The sequence below is a fragment of the Malania oleifera genome, chromosome 1 (genome assembly GCF_029873635.1).
Source record: "Malania oleifera isolate guangnan ecotype guangnan chromosome 1, ASM2987363v1, whole genome shotgun sequence".
Taxonomy (NCBI): domain Eukaryota; kingdom Viridiplantae; phylum Streptophyta; class Magnoliopsida; order Santalales; family Ximeniaceae; genus Malania; species Malania oleifera.
The window spans coordinates 84,354,504-84,365,917 of record NC_080417.1 but is presented as its reverse complement, the minus strand read 5'-3'; the positions used below and the strand labels follow the sequence as shown (position 1 = coordinate 84,365,917).

Sequence of the window (11,414 nt, the reverse complement as noted above, 5' to 3'; positions counted from 1 at the left end):
AACTTGTTAAAGAAGGCCAACTCAACTAGATATGATTCTTGATGCTCAAAAGAAGCTTTTTGTTGCAGAGGTAAGTAATCATTTTTGTTCCGTCTCCCTTTGATGCATTGGTGAAAAATACAAGAAATTAAGTTGCGATCATACAATCATTTCCGTCTAGTAAGAAAGCGATATGCAATTAAAGAATCAATTACATGATATCTTTGTCCAACTTCAAATTGGCCCATGCAAAAATAAACATTAAAGTAAAAAGATTTTCTAATTGCATCCACTCACTTTACCTCGGGAGTATGTTAAAAAAAAACAATTTTGGAAGATTTTTCAAAATATTAAAAATAAATATATCAGACAAAACAAAAAAAAAAAACAAAAAAAAGGTTACGATTCTGAAATCTCTCTGCATCTCCGACTCCCTCGCGCGACCCACTGCCAAGCGCCAGCCACGCTCGAGTGCTCATCGCTCGACCTCCATCTTCTTCCCAAGTGCGGCCATCCACGAGTTCTCCTCCGTCTCATACACGGGAGGCGCCCATCAATCTCGCGACACTGGATGTCCAGGTCTGGTCTGTCTCTTGTGTTCCGAGTCTCTGACTCTCCCTCATGTGGTCACGCCGGCCTGAGTCTCTGGTATATTTTTATGGGTATTTCTTGTTTAAAGCTGGATTCCTAGATTACTTTTGAAAGCACTAATTTGAGTGGAACCCTGAAGTTTTTTAATTTTTTTTGCCATATTAGTTTGATGTTTTTACAGGCAAATTCTTATCAACTATCAAGAAAATTATAGTTAGCATAAATTATGTGATGTTTTTGTTGTTGTTAGGGTAATGGGTTGAATATAAAAGTGCTTTGTGCGTGAGAGCCTCAGCCTAGTGACCATAGGTTTTGGGTCCGCCACTTGTGCCTCCTAGTAAGTTGGATGTTCATCGAGTGGGATTGTTGTTGGGAGTTTCAATGGGAATCCCAATCAAAGCATTAACGTGAGTATGGCCGATTATCATGGGCACCCCGTCATGGCAAGGTAAAATATTGTTCCAAATGTTGCAACGTGCCAAAGGGCTACAGCTTGCTGAGGTGAATCTCTGAACTGCCTTGACTCGGATGACAAACTTGAGATGAGAAACTTATAAAATGGGGATGAGATGGGTAAAAAAAAAAATCAATGAAATCACCACTAACCTATTTTATCTTAGGTAAGGTTAAAACACCTAATTAATTACCAATCAATTGATCAACTAGCTACAACTAGGGTCCAATGAACTAGTAGTCAAAAATCTGCATGCCATAACTAAGTTTGGAATATAGTTATGTGAGGGGAATATACTAGCACTCTCTACACACCCATTTGGTTCTAATACCAATTTAGAAGATAAGAAGATAATTATTTAGAACATTCAAGACTTACAAATTGGAAAGAAGGGAAATACAAAGGGACCAAGGGAGAAACCATTGCTTGAATTTCAAGCCTTCCTTTGACCACCTATGAGATGGATCAAAACAAATCAACGAAATCACCATTAACCTATTTTATCCTAAGTGAGGTTAAAATACCTAATTAATTATCAATCAATTGATCAATTAGCTACACCTAGGGTGCAATGAACTAGTAGTCAAAAGTTTGCATGCTAGAACTAAGTTTAGAGTGTGGTTATTTGAGGGGAATATATTGGCACTCCCTACACATCCATTTGGCTTTGATACCAGTTTAGAAGATAAGAAAATAATTATTTAGAGCATTCAAGACTTACAAACTGGAAAGAAGGGGAATACAAAGGGACTTGAATTTCAAACCTTCCTTTGACCACCTAAGCCTCGAGAGTTTATGCAATAGATCAAACCCAATGATGAGATCTTTCCCTGGCAATATAGATTGGTACAACAACAACTTTGGAATTTCAAACATGAATTATGCATGGCCATTTTAGCTCCTCTCTTACCCAACACACTACGTCATTTGGCAATGAAGAATATCAGGTCCTCTGACAAGAGCTATGAGGTGGTGGTTGCAATGGAGTGGCAAGATTACATGGAAAAATTGTGGAATAGTTTGAGTTTTAAAGGGAGGATAGATTTAAAATTTAGAAGATTTGAGCCTTCATAAGTTGCGCCCAAGTGGAGTGTAAGCAAGGGCCGAGGAAGCGTGGGATCGGCCCTATCCATTGATATTAGCAGGGCTTGGAAGGAGATAGTAGGCTAGGAATTAAAGATGTAGAAGGGTCAGGTTTTCTTATGATTGAAGGATCTGGCAATCTAAGTAATAAGGGATAGGGTATATTTTCTCAAGGTGATACGGATAATCTTGAGATTGGGAGGGGAGATGTTAATTCTAACTCTTGTCTGAAGCAAAACTATGAGGAATAGTTGCAGAGCCAACAAGATATAAATCTAGAAATTTACTAGGAACAATTCAGGATTTTAAACAAAGGAGGGAAGTATGCTGCTGCTGCTGCTATTTCCCATAAAATTTTGGTTTTTGATGATACAAGAGGACATTCGGGTGTATATTGCATATAGAATGCCATCCCATTTCAGCAAGCTATATCCTCAATAACATTTGTTTTGGAAAAAAAAAAAACATGTAAGGGTTTGGAAAAAAACAAATGCTTATGAGGAAGCTCTAGAGGAGGTTTCATATGATGAGTTGGAGAATCTAAGAAAGAAAGGTCTCTTATGGGATCAATTTGGTGGCAAAAAATGTTTTACTTGATAATTACTTAAGTTCTCATAATTGTAGTGAAGGATCTGCTGATGGCTTCTTATCTGCGGGAAACAGTGTTTTGTTTGGGCAAGAGGAAATGGTGTTGAAGGATCTAGATGCTCCTTTGAAGAAGCACAAGTTGATGTTCACCATTTAAAGAACATAGAAAACCAATTAGAAAAGGTAATTGAGGAGGTTCTTTGGCCTTCAGTTGGATAAGGTTGAGATTGAATCAAACAAGGATTCAAAAAAGGAACCTAGATTCTCAAAATTGTATTTTATCCATTTCTAATATGCTTGAAGTTAATAACTTGTGCCAAAAAGAGGAATATAATAAGGGGAAAATCCTAGGCATTAACTTTTTGGGGAGTGAGAGGACAACCAGGACCTGCAAGAACTGCTTGAAGGGGTGAAGTTAAATTTAGTCCTTTGAGGAAGGATTTGAAAGTGGTTGTCAGCCCTAGGACCTATGAGAGAAAGTAAAAAGGTATGGGGGTAAATTTGCTAAAATAATGAAGATAATTAGTTGGAATATTAGAGGCTCAGGGGATGTGAGGAAGAGAGGGCTCATTAAGGAAGTTGTGTAGAAATGCTATTGATATTATTTTCATCACAGGGGAAACTAAACTTGAGAAGGTTGAGGGGCGTTGGTTAAGGGCTTTTGGCAGAGGAGAAATAAAGAGTGGGAGTTTCTTCCTTTCCAAGCAGTGGCGGGGGATTTAATTATTTGGGAAACTTGATCCATTTGTAAGATTGATAGTTTAGGGTTTCTTTTTTGTTTCCATGTTGTTAGATATAAGAGGTAGCATTACGTGGATTATGTCTGTGCATGGTCCTTCTAGGCCAGCATTTAGGCTGTATTTTGGGTTTCGTTTGCCTAAATGGTTATTGGAGAGACATTTTAATGTAATGAGGTTTCCTAAGGAGAAAAGGGGGAGGTAGGTTTTTTGAGCTTGTATCTCATCATCATTCCGTCCCGATGGACACTAGCCATGCTACAGATCTGATAGTCTATGTATTGAGAAAGTGCAATCTATGATTACTCCTGCTCTGCACACCAAGATTAGAAGCTGCCCCTCTTGTGGAGTTGTGATCCTTAGTTGACATGATGAAAGAATTTGCTTTTCAGGTTCAGAGAGGAGTAACAAGGGGCATTTTGTGATTTGAGAAGGATAGGAGAAAAATGTCTATTCTTTACTTAGACGTTGGAGTTATACCAAGGACCCTCAAATTTTTACCCTAACCTTGTGTTGCAATTAGCTAGGAAATTGCTTAAGGGAGTTGCATTTGACCATATGAAGCACTAAAATCTTTCCCATTGTGTGCAAGCCTCTTCAAATGAGAAAAGCTTTGATTGCTTTGACCTGAAGATGCTGATTCCAAAGCTAAAGTTTCCTTCTTGCTGTTGAATTCCTTATGCCACTCACTAACATGTCATCCAAAAAGGAAGTGGAAATCAATAAATGTTGGAAGAAAAATGTTTCAAAATCAAAGCATGCCTTTTTTTGTATGCCCTTTTGGGATGGAAAGCAACTTTTGTTCTCAAGTTATGGTGCAACGTTGACTTTTTTAAAAGAAATGATGATGTAGATCAAGAAACGAATATGAAATGGTTTTCTTGGTTGAAATGAAGGTCTCAAGCTTCGTTTGCACCCCCAAGGTATGTCTTTATGCCTTGTTTTGGTCATTGGAGGTGTGAGCTTCATTTTCTTTCCTTTTTAACGCATTGAGAGTTTGGTTCTTTGGGCATCGCCTTGGTAAATTATTATTCAAGGAAATGCGAAAAGTGATGCAATTTCCAAGTGCTAGAAATTCATAGTGACCAGCTGCACAAATGCTTGTCAGCCATTTGAAATATGCTCTGAGAGATTTTTCCAAATTTCACCTTGACTCCTTTATTACTCAAATGATGCAAATAATTTTTTTTCTAAAATTTTTAGAATACAAAACATGCAAAATGCACATGCAAAACTGAAAAGAAACCTCTCATGCAATTGTTATGCTACAAGTCAACACTCTACAAACTCGTGGTTCCAGCAGTGAATTTTTTCCATTAACTAGGACTCTTGCATAAGCGAGGACTTAACGCAAAGATTTCCCAACATGGCCTTCTAGTGCTGCACATGCATGCTACATAATAGATGCTCTTTTGACCACAAGAATCTCAAGGAACACTGCTTTCAGACATCAGCACAATCCACTCCATTATTTGCAAGGCATTTTGTCAGTTACAAGGACTCCAACTGTCCATTCTTGATAACTTGCCTGAACTTTTTAGAGTTATACTCGGAGGTCACATTGGCTTTGGCAGAAAATGACAAACTTCTTTTCTCCTGGTTGTGAGAGCATCTCTTTTTGGATGATACTACAAATTGAATTAAACTATTGATCCTTTTCGATTCACTTGTCTTGCTCTTTCCCTTGTATTAACAATCACTTTAGTATGAAACTTGAGTTTTTTATAGCTTGAGAAGACTTTCTTGTGCTCCATAAAACACTTCTAGGAGCCCAAGCACTACTCTACCAATTCTATGAAAGTAATGATGCCTTAGGCTTGCCATTTGACTTCTTTGTTTGAGAATGATTGTCTTTCTTTAATTGGACATCTGTTTTCAAATGGTGCCTAGTGAGCCTGTTCATATGCATCCTTGAATACACGTCCTTCCCCCCTGGTTTAAACATTGGTTTGATTACTCACACCTTTTGTGTTGGAAAACAACGATCTTCAATGAATTGATGAGAGATGTTTGTAGATGTGGTTTCTTATGAGCTAAATGTGAATGGATTATACTCAAAATCAATTGATTCTCGTATTTTCTCAAGGATATCTCTACTCTAGAATGAGAATAACCTTCTAGTCAATGTCCTGCAACTCTTTTAGGAAAGCCAGAGAAACTGATATCCTCTAATGCATATGCATGAGTGACGTTTTTCAAGCGTATAAATGAATATGTGTTTTAAATAAGCCAATGAATAGAGAAATGCCCATGTGATATGATAAGTGGATGGATGAATGAACGGATCGGTGCTCCATTTATAGAGCAAATGGCTGGGAATATTCTTTCATGAAAAGTAAATTACTGACTGTATGCAAGGATGCCCGCATAAAACTAATGGATATGGGGAAAACATAATCTTGGGTGAATGGAGCACATGGATGGAGGAATGATGAATGATCATAAGTTTGAGTTGAGCATGAGTGATGAATGATGGATACATGCTCACACGTTGAGCATAGATGGATGGATGCTCATGGGTTTAGAGCATGGGTGGAAAGAGGCTCAAACATTGAGCATGGAAGGATAATGATTAATATATTCTTACAGGTTGAGTATGGATGAATGAATTATGAATTGATGCTCACAGGTTGATCTTGGAGGGATAAACAATGAATATATGCTGACAAATTTGGCATAGATGGATGAGTGAAAAATGAATGCTCACAAATTGAGCATGAATTGACAAATATCTCACTTAAGGAGTGGATATGAAGTGGGTTATTGAATGATCTAAGCTCTAGCTCTAATCAAAATAGGCGGAAAAAACACTTTTTTTAACAAATAAGATGAACTTAAAAGACAAGCTACAAGCAATTGTACAAGTAAACACTTGGGTGGAGAAGGAAGAGGATTCAATTGAGTGGGGTTGTTTCATGTGCTTATGTAGAGACTTAGGCCTCACAGAAGCTTTCATTATTTTGCTCCTTAACTAGTTCTACAAGGAAAAACCCAGGTAGAAGGCTTGTTCTTGTACTCTGAAACTTAACCCTCATCCAACCTATAAGCACACTTAATTCATGATCAATCATATGAAGTGTAGAAGAGACAATTAAATTGATTGGTGGTCATATACATATGGTCATTTCAACTTGAATCTCTAATGTCCCTAGTAGAATCGCCAAGCTTTTGCAACGTAAAAGTCTCTGCAATCCACACTTTATGACACTAAGGTTCCTTCTAAGGGGGACCTACATGTTGCGACACCAAGTTTCCTTCTAAGTTTATTTTTGGATGGTCTTAAGAAAGAAAACACCTACAATCTGTCATAGATCAGAAGGCTGTATAAGGCTGTCTCCTAGTGTGTGTTGTATGCTAGTGGTGAGATGCATGTTGATATGTTCCTCTATTGTTTTGTATCTTGGATTTTGTGAAACAAACTCTTTGGTTTGTTTGGCAAGTTTTGGGCATGTCCTTGCTCCTTGGAGGATTTCTTGATCACTTTAAGCCCCTGTTTGGAACATCTTAGAAAATAACTACTTTTTTCATAAAAAGTACTTATTATAAGTACTTGTGTGAATAATAGTGTTTGGTTTACACTTAAATAAGTACTTATTTCAAATTTTTTAAAGAAAATTAGTATTTTCTGTAAAAAATTATTTTTATAAAACAAGCCTTGGTGCGATGGCAATTGCCTCCGCCTTGGTACGGGTGGTCTCGGGTTCGAGACTTGGGAGCAGCCTCTCCAAAAATGGGGGTAAGGCTTGCCGACATCCACCTCTCCCAGACCCCACTCAAAGTGGGAGCCTTGTGCACTGGGTACGGCCTTTTTTTTTTTAATTATTTATCAAAAAAAGTATTTATAATCCTAGACTACTTTTAGATGAGTACTTTTCCAAAAAATGTACTTTTCTATAAGCGGTTCCAAATGATAAGAGGAAGGACGCGAGGGCATTATGGTGGTGTGCAGTTATCTATTGTGGGGGCTTTGACTGAAGACGAATGCTTATCTTCAGACATCAAATTTTCTGGATATTGATATGATTTGGGATCAGATTGTCTGTTTTGCTTCGTTGTGGGTTTATTCATCGAGTTGCTTTGTGATGTAGGTTTCTCTGATATCCAGCATGATTGGCTGGCTTTGCTAGCTTGATGCTTATAGTCTTTTTTTCTCTGATGTCCTCACTAAACCCTTGATGGTATGGGAACCCTTTGCCTTAGGTGTTACTTACATTTTTTTTTACTGTAGTTTATCCTTTTGTTTTATTGTTTTGGTTAGGAGGATTGCTTATCCTCCTTGTACATTTTCTTTTCTGTTCATTAAGTTTGTTGTTCTTGTTAGATTACCACTTTACCTAAAAGTTTAAGCTATTAGGTTGTGGGCCAACAATGTATATCAAGCATTAACACTCCCCCACACGTGCAGCCCGACAGCATGTGGAGCGATAAAGACAGAATAATATCACCCATTATAGGAAATTTTATAATTTTTTAAGTACCACACAATAAATGTGGACAACAAGACTAGAACCCAGGACCTCCTAGTAACCAGCTCTGATACCATGCTAGATTACCACTTTTTACCTCAAAGCTTAAGCTACTATTAGGTTGTGGGCCAACAATGTATATCAAGCATTAACAATTCTACCTAAAAAAACATGAAAGACTTGGTCAATTTTTATTTTATGTTTTGATGGTATGAACTAAGATAAAGCATAGCAAGTTTGCTTTGAAAATCTTTTCAGTCTACAAATTCAATTCTTTTATTCTAATCTTTAGATAATTTTTGTGACTTCACTCTCTGCATGGTAAAATGACTTACAGGATTTACAGCTATAAATTTAGAAAACTTAACTAGCAAAACAATTCATGGAAATTGGCAATGGAGAGGGAGAGTCGAACCAAATTAGAAAGTTCCCAGGAGGAGGAGGGGTGTGTGGGGTGGGGAACAGTTCCGAGTTTGTGGATTGGATTGAATCTTGGCTTAAACTTTAGTAATATTGTATCCACTCCCTGCTTGCAAAAGTAAGGTCTTGTTATTTTACATAACTCCTCGAGCATACGTAACACATAATTTGACTCTTATTCTGATCTTTGTAAAGGGTTTCATTTTGTTTATATCTTTGAGATTATATGGGATTCAATTTCTATGCTTTAATATATATATATATATATATATATATATATATTATTTATCATTTTTTCTCTTTTGTTGTATAAATATAACTTTCTGCTTGTGGTTCAGAGTCGACACATAATGAATGTCCAATGTATAACAGTGTTGCAAACACCCTGTGAGCGAATTGTGAACATATTGTAGCTTAGTTTGCAGTTGGCATTCTAAAGTTTTCTTGTTAATATCGAGGATAGTTAGTGACTCATAAGCATTGGTGATTTATTCTGGAAAACAATGCTGGAGATTCAGATTCAAGGCATTTGGGATTTTTTGGAATATTAGGAAAATTTATTAATTTAGGTTTCTATAATTTTATTTTATTCTTCTATACCTTTTTGTTAGGTCCTAAATTATTACATAATGGAGTTTATCTATGAGGAAAGTAATGCCCAATACTGTTGGCCCTTTACTTTGTTTCCTATGCATATTAGGTCTGTAAAAAGTAATATTACACAATTGATTAGCAGGCTTAGAATTGAATTCAATTGAGTTTAGACTCAATACTTTGCATGGGATGTGTTGGTCTTGATATCTCTCCCCTCTCTCTCTTCTTCATTTCAACATCATTTCATCAACCTGGTGATAGGTGAATGAATATTTAGCAGGCTGCCATTTATAGGACACGTTGCAAATGTTCAAGTATTTTGGGCATGCTCTTTCTTCTAACTATGTCATATTATCAAGCTCAAAAGATTAATATGACTGTCTGAAGAACATAAAGAATGATTAGCACTTGAATTCATAATTTTAAAACTTGCAAACTGAAAACTTTCTGGTTGCTGTTTCCTACTTGAATCTGACTTGATATTTATTTTAGTATTACTTTGTGTTTGGCATGGTGCACTTTGGAAATTTTGCCTATGCTATTCAAGGCTCTTTAGTGAAAACTTTGAACTTTAAGTGATTTAAGATTATAACCTTACTCCTAAGTTACCACAATTAATCCTAAATTACCATGCAATGATTTAATTGGGATCTGATTTTTTTCACTAAAATCAGCTTTATCAGATCAATTTCCAGCTTCGCAAAAGTAATTTACTGACAAATTGTTGAAGGCTAACCTAAGAATAGTTTTCAATATGAAATCACTTTTATTAGAAGTTGCCCTGGTTGGGCACTTATTTTAGTCTCTTTATTTATTTTTTTCTTTCTTTTGAAGAATGCAATGCTATATGCTTAATACTAAAAGCAACATCAATATTTTGTTACGTGCTTCCTGTGTTTTCTTCAGAGACATTTATTTGCTGAAAGTCGACTATTTTTTTCCGTATTGCTTTCCAGGGAGGGCAAAATCATTTACATTTTGTGATATGACAAAGCACTTTTTATAGAAACAGAACTGCCAAACTTATCCAAAGGATGTTATGGGGGCGTCTAGTGGGCCAAAGCTGTCTGGAATGCAGAAGCAAGTTCTAAGTCTCTACAGAAGTTTTCTGCGAGCAGCTCGTAGCAAATCTCCTGAGGATCGACGCCAAATTGAATCAATTGTGTCAGCTGAGTTCCATCGCAATTCCAAGCTTATTGATCGCAAGAATTTCCTCTACATTGAGTACTTGCTTCGCCGTGGTAAGAAACAGCTTGATCAGCTCAGAAGCCCTGATATGGTTGGATTATCGTCCTTGAATGTCAGTTTACCTCAAAACAGAGAATCCTAATTGAATCGATAATATACTTTTTTAATTGATAATAAAGAAAAACCATTAGGAGGAAAATGAGGGAATACAAAACTAATCAAGAAAATACCTCTTTATTCTTGTGTCTTACCATACTACCTAAATTCCAATTGTTGCAGCATTCAATTTATTATGAATGAGGGATCATACATCATTACCTCTCGGCTCTTCTGTATGTTATGATTTATTGATTTAAGTACACTTGGGGTGGGCTCATTTTCCCGTTCTTGTACTCACTCTCAGCACATGTTTTATACTAACATCAATTCGATTTGATTTGATCCATGGGTCCGCTACGGCATTCTGTCTGTTTTTTGGAATTTTTGAGAGGAGTTTTGAGATTCAATGGTGTAATTAGTTTATTTTGACAAGGTTGCGCTGAGAGAGAATTTCCATAACAGGGTTTGACAATATTTGCCGATGGGTCCAGGTAGATGAGATGGAAATTATACTGCAGTAATCACTTGGTGTGGTGTTTTAACTGATGAACAATTGTCAAATTATTTGGGTTAAAAAATTTTGGACGGTGAAATGCTACCTGTTGTTTTCTTATACAATGTTCAGAAGGAAATGACTCATATCAGTGACTTTGTGGTTGGGAACACATTAAGCTACTTTAGCTTTGTGGTTGGGAACACATTAAGCTTCTTTAGGTTTGTCTTTTTATTTAGTGCTTAACTAAGCTTGAGCTCGGATGGAGATTAAACTTGAACATTTTGGATTTTGAGATTGAGAGCGTTTGGTTTGTAGCATTTTTTAAGATTTTTAAAAATGTGATGGCTCATTATCACATTTGCTTGAACATGTGAATTTAACATAGTGGGATTATTCACATTTCTAGAAATAAAAGGATTTTCATGAAATATAAGTATCCTATTCCTATATCTTCTTATAGGTAAGTTTTATGGGAATTCTATTTATATTTTGAGTCAAATTGCTCTCATTATTTTAGCTTTTGGATAGCAATGCCCTTATAATATAATATAATCACGTTATTATTAGATTTAAAATAATAAATTATTAATAAAATAAAAGTAAAAATTTTAAATTAGTATAAATATTATTTTTTAATTAGAATATATATATATATATATAATGTTAATTAAAGATTTAAATTATTTTTAAAATGTCTATTAAAAGTGTGAATACTTCTA

At 36.0% G+C, this 11,414-nt stretch overlaps 1 protein-coding gene across 2 annotated transcripts; it reads left to right on the top strand.

Moving 5' to 3' along the window:
- Positions 1-368: 368 nt before the first annotated feature.
- On the top strand, positions 369-10,545 carry LOC131159766 (succinate dehydrogenase assembly factor 1, mitochondrial). Of its 2 annotated transcripts, none has more exons than XM_058114927.1 (2): positions 369-627; positions 9,919-10,545. In XM_058114927.1, exons 1-2 carry the CDS (start codon positions 601-603, stop codon positions 10,240-10,242), a joined length of 351 nt encoding a protein of 116 aa, XP_057970910.1. In that variant the 5' UTR covers positions 369-600; the 3' UTR covers positions 10,243-10,545. The 2 variants fall into 2 exon arrangements, with proteins under 2 accessions (XP_057970910.1, XP_057970919.1); XM_058114936.1 differs by having other exon boundaries at positions 377-627; positions 9,869-10,545.
- The last annotated feature ends 869 nt before the right edge of the window (positions 10,546-11,414 follow it).

Excerpts from the sequence above, each read along its gene's own strand:
- LOC131159766 (XM_058114927.1), top strand. The coding sequence starts at position 601 with ATGTGGTCACGCCGGCCTGAGTCTCTG. Across the intron at positions 628-9,918 it reads CACGCCGGCCTGAGTCTCTG|AAACAGAACTGCCAAACTTA; the intron begins GTATATTTTTAT and ends CACTTTTTATAG.